Consider the following 21,441-nt stretch of genomic DNA (forward strand, 5'->3'; position numbering starts at 1 on the left):
GTTATCTCTTCATGTTATCTTATGGATCATGTGTAAATTTGGGGGAGTTAATATGAAACGTGGAAATTGGGCCTGTGACATCAGTAAGCTGGTTCTGTGTAGACTCTAGTTGGCCATATTGTTTAATCTATCATCCCTGCAAACTCAAGAATTTCTGTTAGTTGTCTTTTAACTCTTAGGGACACAGTTTCAATACCATATTCACACCTAAGAAAAAGTAGCAGTAATTTCTTAAAGATATAATTTTTAGTTGGTGTCCAAGTTTTGTTTCTTTTTTTCTTTTTTTTTTTTTTTTTTTTTTTTTGAGACGGAGTTTCTCTCTTGTTACCCAGGCTGGAGTGCAATGGCGTGATCTCGGCTCACCGCAACCTCTGCCTCCTGGTTCAGGCAATTCTCCTGCCTCAGCCTCCTGAGTAGCTGGGATTACAGGCACGCGCCACCATGCCCAGCTAATTTTTTGTATTTTTAGTAGAGACGGGGTTTCACCATGTTGACCAGGATGGTCTCGATCTCTTGACCTTGTGATCCACCTACCTTGGCCTCCCAAAGTGCTGGGATTACAGGGTTGAGCCACCGCACCCGGCCGGTGTCCAAGTTTTCTAAATGTCTCATCTGTTTATAGAGTTGGTTGGTTCAGCTCCACCACCGTCCTTATATAGCATTTAGTTGATAGTCTCTTAATTTTTTTTAATGTATAATCATCCTCCCTTTTTCCCTTTCATTTTTCCTATAGAATTTTCTACATTTTGGATTTGGCTTATTACATATCTAGGTGGTGGTAAACATGCTGTTCCATTCCCTATGTTTTCAATAAACTGATGGTGAGATCTGTAGTAAAATCAAGTTTGGATATTTTTTTCCCAAAAATTCATGGTATTGAGTTTAAGTATATGTGATCATGTTATTTCTGTAGAGAGAATAAAATTTTATCCTTAATTATTAGGGATAAAGCTGGGCACAATGGCTCATGCCTGTCACCCTAGCACTTTGGGAGGCTGAAGTGGGCAGATCTTTTGAGGTCAGGAGTTCAAGACAAGCCCTGCCAACTTGGTGAAACCCCATCTCTACTAAAAATACAAAAAATTAGCTGGGCATGGTGGGGAGCACCTGTAATCCCAGCTACTCAGAGGCTGAGGTAGGAGAATCACTTGAACCTGAGAGGCGGAGGTTGCATTGAGTCAAGATTGCACCACTGCACTCCAGCCTGGGCAACAGAGCAAGACTCCATCTCAAAAAGGAAAATTGGGGATAAAAAATGAAAACATAAAAATTGGGGATAAAAAAATAATCCTTTTGGCTGATGGAATTAGATCACATAACAGTGTGATCTATGGTTTGTTCATCATAGTGCAGGATATGATCTGATGTTCTGCAATTTATGAGGGTCAATATTGTTTCAGTAGGAGCAGATTTGCTTTATTACTAAAACCTTTAAATTTTCTCATAGATGTATATATCCACTCTTGATACCTCTAAGTCCTTGAGCCCTCCAACCTGGTCCGGTATGGACTGCTGCTGTCTTAGGATCCTCCTTTACCATAATTTTGGAGACTCATTTTGCCTTTCTCTAGGCTCGGATCTCCCATGTTTTCCTCTTACTTGCTTTATTTTTATTTTGTTGAAGTACATTCTTGAACTTGGTGGCAAAAGAATACAAAAGGTAAATTTTGATACCAAGGTATCAAATTGTTTATATTGAAGCCCTACACTTATTTGATAGTTTAGAAGTAGAATCCTATGCTGAAAATCATTTTGCCTTCGAATTTGGGGAGCATTATTACTCCAGTGTCTCCTAGCATCCAGTTGTTCAGGACACCATTGCTTTTCCACCAGTCTGATTCGAGGTTTCTTATGAATTTTGTTTCTCTCTGGAAACTTTCAGGATCTTTTGTCTGTTTTCATTGTTCTTAAATTTTACACAGATGTGATGTGGAGTCTGTTTTCATTATGGACTTTTGGTGGGCTCTTTTAATCTGAAATTCTGATTTTTTAGTCCCCATTTTTCTTGAATTATTTAATTTTCTTACCCCTCCATATTCTCTCTTCAAACATTTTTTAATTTATTCAAATTTGGGCCTCCCTATTTTATTCTATTTGTTTATTCTACTTGTTTGTCTTGTTGCTATACTTTCTGGAATATTTCCTCAATTTTACATTCCATCTCTTCTAATGAGTTTTTCTTTTTGAGGTGGAGTCATGTCTGTCACCCAGGCTGGAGTACAGTGGTGTGATCTTGGCATACTGCAGCCTCTGCTTCCTAGGTTCAAGCAATTCTTGTGCCTCAGCCTCCCAAGTAGCTGGGATTATAGGTATGCACCACCACACGAGACTAATTTTTGTATTTTTAGTTGGATACGTGGTTTCACCGTGTTGGCCAGGCTGGTCTCAAACTCTTCACCTCAGGTGATCTGCCTGCCTTGGCCTCCCAAAGTGCTGGGATTACAGGTGTGAGCCACTGTGCCCAGGCTTCATTTTGGATACAGGTGTGTGTGTATTTTTTTTTTTTTTTTTTTTGAGACAGGGTCTTGCTCTGTTGCCCAGATGGGAGCGCAGAGGCGTGATCCTATCTCAATGCACAGTTGAACTCCTAGGCTCATGTGATCCTCCCGCCTCAGCCTCCCAAGTAACTACAACTATAGGCCCACACCATCATACCTGGCTAAGTTTTTTACTTTTTGTAGAGATGAGCACTTCCTATGTTGCCCAGGCTTGTCCTGAACTCCTAGGTTAAGAAATCCTCCCATCTCAGCCTCCCAAAGTGTTGGGATTGGGTAGGAACCACTGCCTCTGGCTTCTTTTGACACAATATTTTTATATTTCTTTTGGTTTTTGTTTTCCGGGTTGTTGTTGTTTTTTGTGTTTTTTAAAATTTCTAAGAGCTCTTTTATGTGCTTTGGAGAAGATGATTATAGTCTGTTGTATATAGTTACTTTCTTCAGCTGTCCTTGGCTGTTTGCTCTTTTAAGAGTGGAATACTATTAAAAAAAAAAAAAAAAAATTGGAAACTTCCAGTGGGTGGGTGCATATCAAAATTGGGCTTCACTGTGAGGTGATCTGGTAGGGATTATTCTTCCAATAACCCCTTACATTAGTGTCTAGGTGTTAAGCGTCGACCAGAAAAAAGAGAACAAAAGTTGTCTGTGCTTGGTGTCCCCTAGTCCAAAGAAACCTAGACTGAAGTCTGTTTTACCTTCAGAAAAATTAAAGGCCTGGTGTGGTAACTCATACCTGTAATCCCAGCGCTTTGGAAGGCAGACACTGGTGGCTTGCTTGAACTTAGCAGGTTGAGACTAACCTAGGCAACATGATGAAACCCTGTCTCTACCATACATATAAAAATTAGCTGGGCATGATGGCACACACCTGTGGTCCCAGCTAGTAGGGAGGCAAAGGTGGGAGGATCACTGGAGCCTGGGAAGTTGAGGCTACAGTGAGCCGTGATTGTACCACTGCACTCCAATGTGGATGACAGAGCGAGACCCTGTCTCAGAAATAAATAGATAATATTTAAAAAGAAAAAAAATGCTACATTGCTTTAAAGAGGCAGTTAGGTAGAGTGGGAAAGGAGATTTGAGGGCCTGACTGCTTCTTCTTAGACTTTGAATCAATCATCTTCTTAGTAGTCCCTCTTCCCTTCCAAAGGTATGTGGTGCCACTAATTAAGTTAATCAATATTTGGGAGATTGCTATAATGTCAATCATGTTGCTTTCCATCTTTTCCTGCTTTCAGTTAAGGATCAAGTTTTCTTTTTTCTTTTTTTTTCTTTCTTTTTTTTGGTGACAGAGTTTGCTCTTGTTCCCCAGATTGGAGTGCAGTGGTGCAATCTCAGCTCAACTGCAATCTCCGCCTCCTGAGTTCAAGCCATTCTCCTGCCTCAGCCTCCCAAGTAGCTGAGATCACAGGCACGCACCACCATGCCCAGCTACTTTTACATTTTTAGTAGAGATGAGGTTTCACCATGTTGGCCCTGCTGATCTCAAACTCCTGACATCAGGTGATCACCTACCTCAGCCTCCCAAAGTGCTGGAATTACAGGTGTGAGCCACCGTGCCCAGCTAGGATTAAATTTTCTTGGTCTGCTAAGTTAGTTACCACTCTGTTTGCCTTTCAGTTGCTAAAATGTTACTGCTTTTATCTGGCCTTGTGTGTTTATGCCTGTTTTCATTATTCCCTTGACTGTTTTTATAGGCTCCGAGAATTACATTTTGTGCCTAAGCTATCTTTAACATGACATGACTATACAAATGTCTCAAGCAAAAAATCAGTGGTTACAAATAAAGCTGTAACCAAAATTTATGCCAGAGGAATTGTATAGATATTATCCTTGGAGCTTATAGATGGGGAGCATTATGAGCAAAACATTTGCAATTTTTATGGTTTGCTGTTTCAGGAGAGACAAATAATCTGGAAGACTTGTACATAATGATCAGTAGAATTGGGGCTAATCTTTCGAGGAGTGGTTTTACAGTAACCTGTGTAAAATCCTGAACACTGCCCATATTTCTCTTTCTCTGATGTCATGCTCACTAGATAACCTTTTTTTTAAAAAAAAAAAAAAAACAAGGCCGGGCGTGGTGGCTCAAGCCTGTAATCCCAGCACTTTGGGAGGCCGAGGCAGGTGGATCACGAGGTCGAGAGATCGAGACCATCCTGGTCAACATGGTGAAACCCCGTCTCTACTAAAAATACAAAAAATTAGCTGGGCATGGTGGCACGTGCCTGTAATCCCAGCTACTCAGGAGGCTGAGGCAGGAGAATTGCCTGAACCCAGGAGGTGGAGGTTGCGGTGAGCCGAGATCGCGCCATTGCACTCCAGCCTGGGTAACAAGAGCAAAACTCCGTCTCAAAAAAAAAAAAAACAAAAAAAAAAACAATTTAAGCTATTATTTTACCAGAAAGGGAGTCCTGGGCAAGAGGCATAGGTATTTCAAATATTAGAGTAAAAAACACTACCCAATGTGCCAAAAATAATGGTTGACATTCTTGGAACATATATTGTATACCAGGCGATGCTCTAAACACTTAACATGTATTAACAACTCATTGAAGTGTCACATCCAGTAGCTACTAGTTACAATTCACTTATAGAACAGGACAATAAAATAACATGAGGTAACTTGACCAGTACCACATAGTAAGTGGTAGAGCTGCATAAAATAACATACTAATACAAATTACTAAATTGGCCTTGTGGGGTTTTTTTTTTTCTTTTTTTTTTTGAGACAGAGTCTTGCTCTGTTGCCCAGGCTGGAGTGCAGTGGCACAACATCAGCTCACCACAACCTCCGCCTTGCCGGTTCAAGCGATTCTTCTGCCTCAGCCTCCCAAGTAGCTGGGTTTTACGGGCACCCACCATCATGCCAGGCTGATTTTTGTAAAGATGGGGTTTCATTGTGTTGGTCAGACTGGTCTCAAAACTCCTGACCTTGTGATCCACCTGCTTCATCCTCCCAAAGTGCTGGAATTACAGGCATGAGCCACTATGCCCGGCCATGATTTGTATTTTACTGTTCTTGTTGGGGATAATGGAAGTCAAAAGAGCCTGATGAATTCCAAGAATACTGGGCAAACGGAGCTCTTGGAACTGTAAGCTGCCTAGTGCCTGATTCTAGCAAACGCTAGACATAATTGTACCACCTCAAGATACTGCCTCAACAGACATGTGGCCCCTAGGATGTTACTTTCTTATTCTCCTGTTTTGGATCTTACTACTATTTATTTAAAACTTGACATTTCTTAAAATTATTCTGTGGATTTGACTTTTTTTATTGCTTAAAAATGTTAATAGTTCAAGTGCAGACAGAAAGATTAGCAGAAAATTATCAAAACAACATAGCTCAAGTTTGTCTGAGAACAGGTATTTCTCTCCATTTACCTTGACCCTTGTTTTACTTCAGTTGTTCTTCCCCAGGGATTGAAAGGGATAGTATATGTGAACAGAAGTTTCAAAAAGGTTAAGTTTCTTTGTAAGTGAATTCTATAAGAAGGGTCATAGATGATATATATAAAATATCTCTTCATAGGAGATAATACTGCTTTTCCTCTTAATCACTTTACCACTCTGGTATTAAAGAAAGTTCTTCTACAGATTCTACTTTTGGTCAGAATAATGCAGTAGCTTTTTATTTTCTGTGGCAGTACTGCTCCGAGTATAAAATGTTTTGTGAGGTTGTATTTTCATTATTAATTGAGCTCAATTTTCTGACTTTTCCTTTCTGAACCAATAGGTCTTGGCTGTTCAACCATACTTTCTCCAGAAGGATCAGCTCAGTTTGCTGCTCAGATATTTGGATTAAACAACCATTTGGTATGGGGCAAACTGCGAGCAAGCATTTTGAACACATGGATTTCCTTGAAGCAGGCTGATAAGAAAATCAGAGAGTGTAATTTATAAGAAAGAATGTCATTGAATTTTTTAGGGGGAAAACTACAAATTTCTAATTTAGCTGAAGGAAAATCAAGCAAGATGAAAGGTGATTTTAAATTAGAGAATACAAACAAAATGTATTAGTGAATAAATGCTTCTCTATATCCATATTAATAAACGTGAACACCTAACCCATCCTTTCTTAGGCTAGAGACCTAGATATTTCAGCCAGCCTTTATTTGTCTTATTTCACCTTGTTCCTTAAGTATTGATGGTTTCTGCTATTGAGTTTCTTCCTTGATACTGATTAAATCATCTTAACTCCCTCAGCTAAAACTAGTGTTACTGATGCCCAGCTATGTGTCTCTTGTTTTCTTTTGTTTTGGTTTTTTTTGTTTGTTTGTTTTTGAGACGGAGTTTCACTCTTGTTGCTCAGGCAGGAGTGCAATGGCGCAATCTCAGCTCACCACAGTCTCCGTCTCCCAGGTTCAAGTGATTCTCCTGCCTCAGCCTCCCAAATAGCTGAGATCACAGGAGCCCGCAGTGACACCCAGCTAATTTTGTATTTTTAGTCAAGACAGGGTTTCCTCCATGTTGGTCAGGCTGGTCTTGAACTCCTCACCTCGGGTGATCCACCCGCTTCAGCCTGCCAAAGTACTGGGATTATAGGCATGAGACACCCAGCCAGCTATGTGTCTCTAGAACCTCAGCCTCCCAAAGTGCTAGGGTTACAAGCATGAGCCACTGTGCCTGGCTAGACTTGTATTTTCAACTGTGCACTTCTCCCTGTACGTCCCATGGACACTCATAAAAACCAGAATGCTTCCCATTTTATTCCTCTTCCAAGCCTGTAACTCTTGATATACTCACTGTTGCAAGTCAGAACCTTGAGTTCATCATTGATGTTTTTCTCATGTTTCACATTTCATTCATCACCAAGTCATGTTGGTGTTAATTTCTGATTAGCCCTTAAATTTACTATCTTCTCTTCCTCTGTACAAAAAGCCCAAGTGAAGGTCAGATTCAACAATTATTCTGATCTAGACAGTCCTCATTCTCAATCCACCGTTTTCCAAGTTGATTCCCCAAGGACTTCTAACATAATAAACTCTTTGCAAATTCTTTTGCACCACAGACTTCTTTGAAAATATATATGCTGTTGACCCTCTTTGTAGAAAACAGCACAAATAAAACTTACCAACAGATTTCATTAGTTCTTGGGTTCTCCTGAAGCCTATTCATGGTTTATAGATTAAGAATTGATAACGAGGGCTGGGCGCGGTGGCTCACGCCTGTAATCCCAGCACTTTGGGAGGCCAAGGCGGGTGGATCACAAGGTCAAGAGATCGAGACCATCCTGGTCAACATGGTGAAGCCCCGTCTCTACTAAAAATACAAAAATTAGCTGGGCATGGTGGCGCGTGCCTGTAATCCCAGCTTCTCAGGAGGCTGAGGCTGGAGAATTACCTGAACCCAGCAGGCGGAGGTTGCGGTGAGCCGAGATGGCGCCATTGCACTCCAGCCTGGGTAACAGGAGCGAAACTCCGTCTCAAAAAAAAAAAAAAAGAATTGATAACGTAGCTGGGCACAGTGACTCATGCCTATAATCACAGCACTTTGGGAGGCTGAAGCAAGCAGACCACTTGAGGTCAGGAGTTTCAGACCAGCCTGGCCAACATGGTGAAAACCTGTCTCTACTAAAAATAAAAAAATTGACCAGGCGCGGTGGCTCACACCTGTAATCCCAGCATTTTGGGAGGCCGAGGTGGGTGAATCACCTGAGGTCAGGAGTTCAAGACCAGCCTGGTCATAATGGTGAAACCCCATCTTAAAAAAAAAAAAAATTAGCCAGCCATGGTGGTGGGTACCTGTAATCCCAGCTATTCCAGAGGCTGAGGCATGAGAACTGCAGCACCTTGAACTCAGGAGGTGGGAGTTGCAGTGAGCTGAGATCATGCCACTGCACTTCAGCCAGGGCAACAGAGTGAGACTCTGTCTCAAAAGGGAAAAAAAAATAAACAAATTGCTGATATGACCCATGAAGGGAACTCATTTTCCTCATAATTTTTGGACTGCCACACATTGGTACCTTTAGTTCTTTGAAGGCCCATATTTTTATCATTAAGACCTATTTGTAAGAAACAAAAGACCTATTTGTTAGTTAGCAGAACTTTATCTTCACTGTCTCCATAAAACCTTTTGTAACCACAATGACCACAAATTATTTCTCTCTTGAATTATTAGGTCCAGAATAGAAGATGTCATTGTATACTTTATTTCCCTCACACTGTGTTATGCCCTGATGTGCTATGCTTAGCTATCTGCCAGAGATGGGTAAATTATAAAACTCTTGTGTACTACTTAGGTTTATATCTTATGCTAGTTTCTAAGAACAATAAAAGGACTTAAAAGATGAACTTTAGTTTCATGGTCTCTGAAGTCACCAGCTGCTATTTTAGCTTGTTTACCTTTACCTAGCTTTAAGATTCCACCTACTTCTGTGCAGTATATGAAAATTTTTAAGCATCCATTTAGACTGGTAGATAGGACTATTATAAGTTGTCATCATCAATTTATTTTTCCTTTTTTTTTTTTTTTTTTTTTTTTTTGAGACGGAGTTTCGCTCTTGTTGCCCAGGCTGGAGTGCAATGGCGCGATCTCGGCTCACCGCAACCTCCACCTCCTGGGTTCAGGCAATTCTCCTGCCTCAGCCTCCTCAGTAGCTGGGATTACAGGCACAAGCCACCATGCCCAGCTAATTTTTTGTATTTTTAGTAGAGACGGGGTTTCACCATGTTGACCAGGATGGTCTCGATCTCTTGACCTCGTGATCCACCCGCCTCGGCCTCCCAAAGTGCTGGGATTACAGGCTTGAGCCACCGTGCCCGGCCTTTTTTTTTTTTTTAATAAGAGCCGAGTTCTCACTATCTCCCAGCCTGGAATGCAGTGACATGATCATAGTTCCCTGCAGCCTCTCGAGTAGCTGGGTGCATGTGCCACCATAGCCAATTATGAATTTCATCATTAGTTTTCTTAGAGTGTGCATGTCCTCAGCAGTAAGTTCATCAGTGCTATAGTAAATATTTGAAAGTATTTCTACTGTTTTGTAAACGTAACTTAAGCTTACCTGATCTGCCACCTTTTGAGTATGCTTCTACGGGCTTGTAGGTAAAACAAATAAAAAGAACATTATCCAAATAATACAGTTTTTAACTTTTTATCATAAAGACATGCTTAGAATTGCCGTTAAGTCTTACCACTGAAACCAAGAAAAAGACAAAGATAAGCTCTTAGGTAAAGCTTCCTTAAGGATCCATTCACCCATTACTGGTAGGACCTAGGAAAGTAGGACTGAACAAAGCCCTTGTCCACATGGAACTTAAGTTTTAGTGGGGAAAACAAACCATTAAAAGGTAAATAGTATGAAATCAGGAAAGGATAAATGCATATGAAGAATCAAAATGAGGACAGTGATGGGGATAAGAGGGGAAGGCTTTTGAGGAAAGCAGAGCAAATGATACAAAAAAGCAGTATGTGCAGAGATAGGGAAATAGCTTTCCATACCAAGGGAATGGGAAAGCTGAGTTTCACCTTGAGGACCTCCAAGCATGAGAATTGCTGGAGCTCTGTGAACAAGAGTGGAAGACAATATAAGCAAAGGATAGATCACTTAGGGCCTATAGGCCACACTCAAGTGTGACAAGAAAAGCCACTCAGTTTGAGCAGAGGCCTGACATACTTAACATATTTAAAGATTCTCTGGCTGTTATGTGGACAAGAGGAAAAGCAGAGATTGGTTAAGAGGCTATTATAGCCCAGGTGAGGGATGATGTGTGATCTTCAACATGTCTTAATTTTTTTGTGCCTCAGTTTCATGAAGTTTGAAAATGGGACTAATGCCACTTTATAAAGTTAAGAGAATTAAATGAGTCAATGTATGTAAGCCCTATCATGGCACACAAATGTGTTATATAATATCCATTTGGCAGACTGAAGAACAGTATGAATGGAATTCATTCACCATGAAAATTACTTGCACACTGGCTCACGCCTGTAATCATAGCACTTTGGGAGGCCGAGGTGGATGGACCACCTGAGGTTGGGAGTTTGAGATCAGCCTGATCAACATGGAGAAACTTCATCTCTACTAAAAGTACAAAATTAGCCAGGCATGGTGATGCATTCCTGTAATCCCAGCTACTCCAGAAGCTGAGACAGAATTGCTTGAACCCAAGAGGCAGAGGGTGTGGTGAGATGAGATCACACCATTGCACTCCAGCCTGGGCAACAAGAGTGAAACTCTGTCTCAGGAAAAAATTAGCTGGAATTAAATATTCCCATCAGCTGATTTAATTCTAAAAATGTGAAGGGGCAGTGTGATGTGCCGGGGAGCATCCACAAACTGCCATTTCAGGCCAGCCAACCTTAGCCACTGAAGAGAGTTGTTTTTAATGGTGTTGCATCCAGCTTCCCACACCTCAAATACTTGGAGTGGAACTGTTAATCTCACATTGCAGTACAGTGAAAATAGTGGGATGGGAATCAAGTTAGAAAATTGAGCTAGATATTATTTCTTTTGCTTGCCTCAGAATTGACAAGATACCATAAGAAACTGTACATGGAAGCTTCTTAAATCATAAATGGCTAAATCCATTAATATAAAAATATGTTGTGGATACTGACGTGATGGCTAATCTGTCAACTTGACTGGGCTAAGGGATGCCCTGATAGCTGCTCATTTCTAGGTGATCTGTGACGGTGTTTCAAGAGACTAGCATTTGAATCAGTAGACTGAATAAAGAAGACTGCCTTCACCCATGTGGGTGGGCATCATCTAATCCATTGAAGGCCTGAACATAAAAGGGGAGGAAGGGTGAACTGCTGGGACATTCATTTTGTGCCCCTAGACCAGGCGTCCCCAAACTTTTTACACAGGGGGCCAGTTCGCTGTCCCTCAGACCGTTGGAGGGCCACCACATACTGTGCTCCTCTCACTGACCACTATTGAAAGAAGTGCCCCTTCCTGAAGTGCAGTGGGGGGGCCGGATAAATGGCCTCAGGGGGCCGCATGTGGCCCGCGGGCCGTAGTTTGGGGACGCCTGCCCTAGACATTGGTGCTCCTGGGCCTCAGACCTTCAGACTAGGACTTACAGTATTGCCTCCCCTGATTCTCAAGCCTTTGGGTTTGGAACTAAACTGGCTTTCCTGGGCCTTCAGCCTGCAGAAGACAGATTGTGGGACTTCGCTTCCATTTTGCTGAGCCAATTTCTCATAATCTCTGCATATCCTATTGGTTCTGTTTTTTGTTGTTGTTGTTTTTTGTTTTTATTAGAACTAATACAGCCTACTATGTATGTATAAGACCCCTGGGTGCGGGGAGGGGGAAAGATCCCTGGGAATGCAAAGATGAACAAAATTAACTTTCTGCCCTCAACGAATGTTGGAGTCTTCTGGGGTAGACAATTTCAAAAAAATATATTAAGTCTTAATATGGAATAAGAATAGGGTATTGTAAATACACAAAAGTAGGAAGGACTCTCTGGTCTCTAAAAAACAATTGTACATTGTGAATGAAAAGGACTCTAATTTTTCTTTTTTCTTTTTTTTTTTTTTTTGAGACGGAGTTTCGCTCTTGTTACCCAGGCTGGAGTGCAATGGCGCGATCTCAGCTCACCGCAACCTCCGCCTCCTGGGTTCAGGCAATTCTCCTGCCTCAGCCTCCTGAGTAGCTGGGATTACAGGCACACGCCACCATGCCCAGCTAATTTTTTTTATTTTTAGTAGAGACGGGGTTTCACCATGTTGACCAGGATGGTCTCGATCTTTTGACCTCGTGATCCACCTGCCTCAGCCTCCCAAAGTGCTGGGATTACAGGCTTGAGCCACCACGCCCGGCCTCTAATTTTTCAATCTATACTCAATCTTTCTTATCTTTCCATAATTTTCTTCAGTAAACTTATTACCACCAAACATAGGACATCTTTGTTTATTACCCATCTCTCCCAACTAGAAAATAAATTTATTATTACACTGGGCTGTCTTTGTCAGCTGTATCCCAGCAACTGGTGTAATACCTGGCACTGGCACATACAAGACATTCAAGCACTTGTCAAATGAATAAAAGTGCAAATTCGGGAGGTAGGGGGACACACAAACTACACAGAAGTTAGAGAACAGCTTGCAAGGGGGCTAGGAAATGAGTAAGAAGACCTCTATGAGTTGGGGAGGTGGCAAGCAGAAGCCAGATCACAAAAGCCCTTACTGCTAGGCTTTGTAGTTTGGATTTTATCATGAGGGTAGGAAAGTGGCATCACATATATGCTTTAAGAGATCAGTATTTTTTTTTTCACACCATGTGAAAACAGAAGATGCCATCTATGAATGAGAGTGGGCCCTCACCAGACAATCTTTCCAGCCTTCACAATGTGAGAAGTAAATTTGTTGTTTATTTAAAACAACAACAACAAAAAAAACAACCAAAAACACCACTCTGGCACTCTGGTTTGAAAGATTCCTGTTTCAAAAATAGCAGATTAAGCCCCATAATTATAGGCTGTTTGCCACAAAACTCCATTAAAGTGATATAAGAAATAGCAAATCCACAGCGGCAGGAATTCTGAGGCATTTCTAAGAGCTAAAAAGTATATGGGATCAGAATGATACAGAAACCAAAACTGCCAATTCTTATATAAAGTCACTGTTCTAAAAACTACTACTAGGGCAGTGGCTCTTAACTTTTGGAGGGGATGGTAGACATAAACACCTATGAAGAATACAATGGAATCTACAAAACATTTCATCAGAATAATAAAATTTTATGTACCCAATTTTCTCGCACATTTTGGGTATACCATGTCACCTGGAGCTCCCAACCCCTGAAATCTAAACAACTGGCTTGAAATCTGTGACAGTTCTAGTCAGTAAAAGTCTAAAGCCCTTCTCACGATTTTTACTAATTCACAAGAATTACACCCTCCTGCACCTAGAGTTCAAGCCACCCTTCATGCTCTTTGCATTGTATAATACTGCAATGACCAGACAACAACATGGCAAGGAACTCACAGATTAGGCAAGGAATATGAAGTAAAAACTCAAGACAATTGAATGCCCGTGCCAGGCAGTATGCTAAATTCTAGGGATACTGCAGTGAGCAAGGTAAATATGGTTCCTTGGCCTCAGAACGATAGTCCACAACAGAGTGAGATAAGCCTTAATTGATTATCAGTGCTCAGAAGTAGAGAGTCTTATAAAACAGTGGTCTCCCAACTTTTCTGGCACCAGGGACTGGTTTCAAGGAAGACAATTTTTCCAAGGGAGTTGGGGAGGGACAGTTGGTTTCAGTATGATTCAAGCTCATTACATTTATCATTAGATTCTCATAAGGAGTGAGCAACCTAGATCCCTTGCAGTCCGAGTTCACAATAGGGTTTGAGCTTCTCTGAGAAGCTAATGCCACAGCTGATCTGACAGAAGCTCAGGTAGTACTGCTGGCTGGCCCACCAATCACCTCCTGCTGTGCCATCTGGTTCCTAACAAGCCGCAGACCATGTACCAGGGTTGGGGACCCCTGTTCTAAGAGGAATAACCAGAATGATACCCAATCCACAAGATCAAATGTTTCCTCAAACTAACTTTCAACCAGAAAGGCTGAAAGACAAAAAGAAGTTAGCAAGGCCGGGCCCAGTGGCTCACAGCTGTAGCCTCTAATTCCTGTACTTTGGGATGCTGAGGCAGGCGGATCACTTGAGGTCAGGAGTTCGAGATCAGCCTGGCCAACAGAGTGAAACTCTATCTCTACTAAAAATACAAAAATTAGCCGGGCGTGGTGACTATAGTCCCAGCTACTTGGGAGTTACTGAGGCAGGAGAATCCCTTGAATCCAGGAGGTGGAGATTGCAGTGAGCCAAGATCACACCACTGCACTCCAGCTTGGGTGACAGAGCTAGACTACTTCCCGGTGGCGGGTTGGGGGGGGCGGTGAAGCTAGGTTGCCCAGGGAATGAGGAAGTAGAAGTTGTGAAGGTCATGACAAGATGAGTCTTAAGAGCAGGCCATTCAATAAAATACATACGTTAAGGCCGGGCGCGGTGACTCATGCCTGTAATCCCAGCACTTTGGGAGGCCGAGGCGGGTAGATCACGAGGTCAAGATATCGAGACCATCCTGACCAACATGGTGAAACCCCGTTTCTACTAAAAATACAAAAAATTAGCTGGGCGTCGTGGCGCGCACCTGTAGTCCCAGCTTCTCTGGAGGCTGAGGCAGAATTGCTTGAACCCAGGAGGCAGAGGTTGCAGTGAGCCCAGGTCGCGCCACTGCACTCCAGCCTAGCGCCTGGTGACGGAGTGAGACTCTGTCTCAAAAAAAAAAAAAAAAAAAAAAATACATACGATAAAATTCACATCAAGTGAATCACTCACATAGTCTAGGTGTGGTGGCTCATGCCTGTAATCCCGACACTTGGGGAGAATGTGGTGGGAGGACTGCTTGAGCCCAGGAATTCCGGACCAGACTGGGCAACATAGCGAGATTACCGTCTCTTAAAAAATAAAAATAAAAAATTACTCACATCAAGTGTACCCAATAGATATCCATTCCCTTCGTACATTTGAACACAGCGTGATATTAACGTCTTAAGCAAACCCTAACCTTGTCTGAGGTTGCTTGAGGGTTTACTATGTGCCAGATGCATGCATGTATTATTTTACATCTTTAGAACAAATATAGTATCCCTATTTCACAGTCGGGAAAACAGGCTCTCAGAAGCGAAGTAACTTGTTTATTGTCCGGCGTCTAGTGAGTCGCAGAGCCAGGAACTGAACCCGCGCATTTTCACCCCATACTTCCAGCTTATTGCCGACAGCTCCCGAACTGGAGCCAGCCAGCCAAAGGGTTTCACCAAACGTGCTTTGTAACGGGCGATTCTTGCCTTCTTATCTTTTCTCACGTTTGTTTCTCTGCCAGAATGTCCTCCCCTACTTTCCCCAGAACCCAAGTTCTCCTAATCATCTTTCAAAATCCCTTTCCCTCAACCACCTCATAGCCTTTTTATTTACATCCTACAAACGATCGTCCAGCCCCGCACCGTGGCACCAGGACGCTGCCTCGACCATGGCGGTCTCTTGGAAACACGCTGATTTGAATCGAAACTGGTGACCGTTTCCCAACCCCGTCCAGGAGTCCGACACCTCTTTCCTCCCAGCCAACTTCAGGGGAGCTGTATCAACTCTATCCGTGCAAATTTCTTGCCACGAGAGCAGATTACGATCTCTGACGCTGCCTCGGGGCTGAAGACGCTCCCACGGGGCTGAACACGCTCCCAACCCCGCGACGCTTAGTAATCGCCGGCTTCCTCCTCCACTTGGCTGCCTAGGAGATCCTCTTCCGGGGCAGAGGTCGCCCCGCCCCTCCCCTCGTCTCCTCCAAGATGGCGAGCGGCGGCAGCGGGGGGGTTTCAGTGCCTGCGCTGTGGAGTGAAGTGAACCGGTATGGCCAGAACGGCGACTTCACGCGCGCTCTCAAGACCGTCAATAAGAGTAAGTGTCGGGGTGGGCACTAAGGCGGGCCCAGGCCGGCGGGAGGATGCGGCCTGTTTCCGGCACGCGCGACCACCTCCGGTAGGCTCGGGAAGGGGAGACCCCCTAGACCCCCCCACGAGTCAGCGCCTGGCTCGGGCCCGAACGCCCGGCAGATGCCGATCGCACCCCTTCGCTCCACCAGGCCAGCCTGGGGTCCCTGGTTGCTTAGAGCCACGTGTACTTCCCTCTTTAGCCCCCACGGGAAGCGAGAGAGGGTTTTAAAGAGACCGCAGCTCCCGGGGCCCATTTCAAACTGTTTTCTTATTTGACTCCTTCTCTTCTGCTTTATTTCACAAATATTCCGCATTGCTTCTTTTTCTTCTTCATCTTGAGCGCAGTGATCCAGACTGTATTGCTCAGGGAGCTTGTTTTCTTTGGCCGCTGAAGGGGCAGGAACCTGCTTGGGACACGTAGTTTAGAAGCTGTTGCTGCCAAGGTGGAAGCTGTATGGATTCCACAGCGCGAGAGGAAGGGGCTGGATCTGGATGTCAAGCCTGTCATTCCCATAGTTAGAATCTCTTCAGTGTTATTAAGCTAGGAAATTAGTGTGTGGAAGCACCAACACTTGAAATAATGTCGGAAGAAAAGTTGGTCTGTTTTTTGGTTTTGGCCCTGTAAGGGATTTCAGGTTTTGCTGCCTTTGGTGTGAGGTTTAATTCATTATACTCTTTTATTCTTTCCTGCATATCTAGAATATGTCCATGCTACTTAATGTTCTCGGCGGTGCACAGTTCTTTTGTACTGAAGATACAGCCTGTGCATGTTAGATTTGGAAATGTAACTACCAAGGCAGGGCTTAGCTGTTCAGAGTAGCAGTAACATAAAAGGTATGTCAGTAACATAGAAACCTATCTAAATAATTTTCAACACTCTAGTGCTGGGTTAACGTGAACATTAGTGATTGTGCCCATAGTGCACTTTTGGTGATTTCAGACATTTAGAAAAATAGCTACGAATTAGTGTTATTTGATCCCTAAATTTCTTTGAATTAACTCTTAACTTTCCAACCAGTACTCTATGCTTAGTAGTAGTATAGTATTTTGCAGGAACTCTTTAATCAGCAAAGGTTGTCAACCTTGGTCACCAGTGTGTTTTCTTAATTGGTAGAAATTCTGATTCTTTGAGAATTGGACTTCTGTAGTTGCACAGGAGCAAGAGTCACTATGATCCTGGTCATTTTAACACTGAACAGCTGTTAGCATCGAAACTTGCCACCTGAGTTCTTCCTTATACTTCTCTTTGGTTGTCTTAGGTGAAAAGGGAATATTTTAATGATTTTTGGAAATGTTGCCATCAAGATAAATTGCCTTTGCATTCTACTTTATAATTTATTTTATTTTTCCAAAATATTCTCATTTCATGTTGTCAGTAACCTTATTAAATAGGTAATACTTCTGTAATCATTTTGTAGCTCATAAAACTGAGATTTGGCTGTTAAGTGATATGCTCAAGACTCCCAGGCATTTGGTGGCAGGCTTGCACCAAACCTAGGTCATTTGCTTCTGACTTCTACCTGAACTTTTTCTCTGTGAAGTAATGAAATATGTAGGATGTAGCTTGCATTTCAAGATGAAAAATCTGGAGACATTGCTTCTTCTTTATTTCACTGCACTTTCTTGGTACATGCATATTGGGAATCTTTATTTCATTGAAAATTTAATCTATAACTCTCCGTATTGTCACTTCTTAAGTTAAAAGTGAAGATTAGCTGTTTTGGGGGGTTTTGTTTTGTTTTGTTTGCTGTTTCTTCTGGTTGTTTTGACCAATTATTTCTGTTGCAGCAAAATTAGAAATTTAGCTTTCAGAGGTAGAGGATGGGAAAATTTAGTCAAAATGTGAAAAGGAAATGGATTTAAAAATGACTTTCCTAAAATTGTTCTCTAGTACTACAGAGCAACAAAGATGATGTAACTGCCCTGCATTGTAAAGTGGTATGCCTTATCCAGAATGGAAGTTTCAAGGAAGCCTTGAATGTCATCAATACTCACACCAAAGTGTTAGCCAAGTAAGTGACTTAGTTAGTTGCTTGTACAGTTATTAGAAACACTTAATATAGCTATCGGCTGGGCACGGTGGCTCACGCCTGTAATCCCAACACTTTAGGAGGCCGAGGTAGGTGGATCACGATGTCATGAGTTCAAGACCAGCCTGGCCAACGTGGTGAAACCCTGTCTCTGCTAAAACTACAAAAATTAGCTGGGCGTAGTGGCACCGGGAGGCTGAGGCAGGAGGATTGCTTTAACCTGGGAGGTGGAGGTTGCCATGAGCCGAGATTGTGCCACTGCATTCCAGCTTGGGCAACAGAGTGAGACTCTGTCTCAAAAAAAGAAAGAAAGAAAGACTTACTATAGTCGTATTCTCTTCCATGACTTTTTCCCGACTATTTGCTGATTTTTTTTTTTTTTTTTTTTTACCTTGTTCCTTTTGCTTGTCAGTAGTGTTTCTGAAACTGGAAGGAGTACTAGTAACTTTTTTTTGTTGTTCCTTTCATCCTTAGGGAGCCCTCCCTTTTTTTTTTCTAACCACTGTCTTCCCTTTGAACCACTAAGGAGGTGAACCATAGAGAGTTGTGGGGTATAATTATGAGGAGGATGTAGGGAGAATAACTCAGTAGAAATTTCTTTACTGTTATACATAGGCTCCAGAAAAATATGTATTGAAATTAAGTTTGCAGCATGTTAATGGGATACTGGTTTATAAGGTGCAAAACAATATATAGTATACTTCCTTTTAAAAGAGGAGGAGGATATAAAAATTTACATGTGTATTTGCAAAACAAACAGTATAAAGAGAAACAATGAATAAATAGTTATTTGTAGGAGATGATAGGAACAGGTTAGATTTGGGTAGCAGTGGGAATAAAGCCTCTTAGTGTATCTCTTTTTCTTTTTATATTTGAGCCATATAATTGTGTTAGAGATTAAAAATTAATTTTAAACTTTATTAAAAATAAAAGGGAAATAGAGGCAATGCTGCTTTTCTCCTATTAAATATGTTTGGGCTAAAATTCAGTGTTTTGATTTTGGGCTATTTTGTGAGATGAGACATTTTCAAAAACGTTTTGTTAACGAGTCTTAGATAATAATATTTATAAAAATAAATTTTTTTTGAGACCGAATTTTGCTCTTGTTGCCCAGGCTGGAGTGCAGTGGCCCCGTCTTGTCTCACTGCACCCTCCGCCTTCCAGGTTCAAGTGATCCCCTTGCCTCAGCCTCCTGCGTAGCTGGGATTACACATGTGCACCACCACTCCTGGCTAATTTTTATATTTTTAGTAGAGACGGGGTTTCACCATGTTGGCCAGGCTGGTCTCGAACTTCTGACCTCAAGTGATCCGCTCGCCTCAGCCTCCCAAAGTTCTGGGATTACAGGCATGAGCCACCGCACCTGGCCCAAAAGTAAATTTTTTGTTAGGTAAGTAAATAAAGGACATTGTTCTTTGCTTTGATAGATATTTTTCCTCATGGATTATGGTTGAAACATCAACAATGAGGTGACACATTAATGTAGATGAATTTTTAAATGTGTGTATGTTAGTAGTGTTTACCAGTTGTTTGGTTACAAGTACTTCTTTTAAGATTTCTAGTTATTTTTTCTTTGCTAATTATTTCTTAAACAAGTTTAAAGAAGCATTATGTGGCTTATTGCTTTATTAATGAATTTAAGAAACTTCTAAAACAACCCATTTAAAACAACCTTCAGATTATCTTTATATCTAAGACAATTATTTAGCAGATGAGTGATTTCCTTCTTAAAAGTTTGTTTCAAAAGACCAATAATTCTAATAAGAATATTCATGAAAGAGATGCTAGGGAAATTGATAAATGCTTAATTATATGTTTGATTGATATACATTTACAAGCTGTCTGATATTTGGACAAGCCTCTAACCTTTGTCAGTTTTCTCATCTGTTTTGGGGACTAAATCCAGAGCTTAGAACAGTGTCTGGTAAATAATGGGCACATTGCATTATTAGATAATAATCAGATACTGGTTTTTTCCTTCTTCAGTAACTCTCTCTCCTTTGAAAAGGCATATTGCGAGTACAGACTGAACAGAATTGAGAATGCCTTGAAGACAATAGAAAATTCCACCCAGCAGACAGACAAACTGAAGGAGCTTTATGGACAAGTGGTAATTACTGCTTTTAAATACATGTTGACAATCATCCTGAATGAGCATGACTACCTCTAGCAAGGAGCAGGGATGAGGAAACCCAGCCCATCCTGATGCTCCACAAAACTGGCCACCAAAGCAGTCCTTGAGGTTTGAATATATTCCCTCTTCTTGATCTTCATACAAACAGTTGCATATATAATGTGCTATGAACAAATGACTTCCTCAGGGTAATTAGAAATTCAAAGAAAATGAAAAAACTAGTCTGTTTAATTTGGACTTTTTAGTTAGAGAGATGAAGCACATTGAGCTTGTGTACTTACACAGATTTGAAATAGTATTTCACTAATATTTTGCTCTAAGTTTAAAATAAAGGATATCATGATAGATAAGAATTTAGATGCTTCTAGCCCATGAAATCGTAAAAATATTTTAAAGTATTTTGAGACATAAAATTAAGCCTAATGCGAAATAGGGCTGTTAATGACAAGAGGATAGGAATATGTGTATTAGAGAAAGCAAAACCCTCTTAAGTTTTTTCGTTTGTTTGTTTGTTTTGTTTTGAGACAGAGTCTTGCTCTTTTGCCCAAACTGGAGTGCAGTGGTATGATCTCGGCTCACTGCAACGTCTGCTTCCCAGGTTCACATGATTCTTCTGCCTCAGTCTCCCTAGTAGCTGGGATTACAGGCATGCACCACCTCACTCAGCTAATTTTTTTTTTTTTTTTTTTTTTTTGAGTCAGAGTTTTGCTCTTGTTGCCCAGGCTGGAATGCAATGGCACAGTCTTGGCTCACTGCAACCTCTGCCTCCCGGGTTCGAGCAATTCTTCTGCCTCAGCCTCCTGAGTAGCTGGCGTTACCAGCATGTGCCACCACACTGGGCTAATTTTGTATTTTTAGTAGAGACAGGGTTTCTCCATGTTGATCAGGCTGGTCTTAAACTCAAGGCAGGTGATCCACCTGCCTCAGCCTCCCAAAGTGCTGGGATTACAGGCAATTTTTCTATTTTTAGTAGAGACAGGATTATGCCATGTTGCCTAGGCTCCTCTTGAACTCCTGGCCTCAAGTGATTTGCCTGCCTTGACCTCCCAGAGTACTGGGATTACAGACATGAGCCATTACACTTAGCCTCCTCTTAAAGACATTCAAATGTGAATTTAGGGCAAATAATGTTGCATTGAATCTATTGTCCTCAGGAGGTAGTATGAATTTAATAATACAAATGAGTTGAGGAAAGATTTGGACAAATTCGTGGATTGTAGGTCTATAAAAAACTTTTAAGGTAAACTGGATAACTTCAGGGTAATTCTAGCATTTTGAGGTTGATTAAGGACACCAATCTGTGTCAAACATAGTGGACTAATTGACCTAGAGTGGCAG

The 21,441-nt window shown here is 41.7% G+C and overlaps 2 protein-coding genes across 2 annotated transcripts in view; both read left to right on the forward strand.

Annotated features, from left to right (window-relative positions):
• The window catches only part of PAICS (phosphoribosylaminoimidazole carboxylase and phosphoribosylaminoimidazolesuccinocarboxamide synthase), a 52,113-nt gene extending 43,328 nt beyond the window's left edge, over positions 1-8,785 (forward strand). Inside the window, exon 14 of the mRNA XM_074396172.1 lies at positions 6,229-8,785. Within this exon, the coding sequence (XP_074252273.1) occupies positions 6,229-6,395 (167 nt within the window). The 3' untranslated portion in view covers positions 6,396-8,785. The remainder of the gene's footprint in view (positions 1-6,228) is intronic.
• A 6,966-nt stretch (positions 8,786-15,751) lies between these two features.
• The window catches only part of SRP72 (signal recognition particle 72), a 34,733-nt gene continuing 29,043 nt past the window's right edge, over positions 15,752-21,441 (forward strand). Inside the window, exons 1-3 of the mRNA XM_039468579.2 lie at positions 15,752-15,904; positions 17,831-17,951; positions 19,956-20,079. Coding sequence (XP_039324513.1) covers positions 15,796-15,904; positions 17,831-17,951; positions 19,956-20,079 — 354 coding nt within the window. The 5' untranslated portion in view covers positions 15,752-15,795. The remainder of the gene's footprint in view (positions 15,905-17,830; positions 17,952-19,955; positions 20,080-21,441) is intronic.

Source organism: Saimiri boliviensis, chromosome 3, assembly GCF_048565385.1.
Source record: "Saimiri boliviensis isolate mSaiBol1 chromosome 3, mSaiBol1.pri, whole genome shotgun sequence".
Taxonomy (NCBI): Eukaryota; Metazoa; Chordata; class Mammalia; order Primates; family Cebidae; genus Saimiri; species Saimiri boliviensis.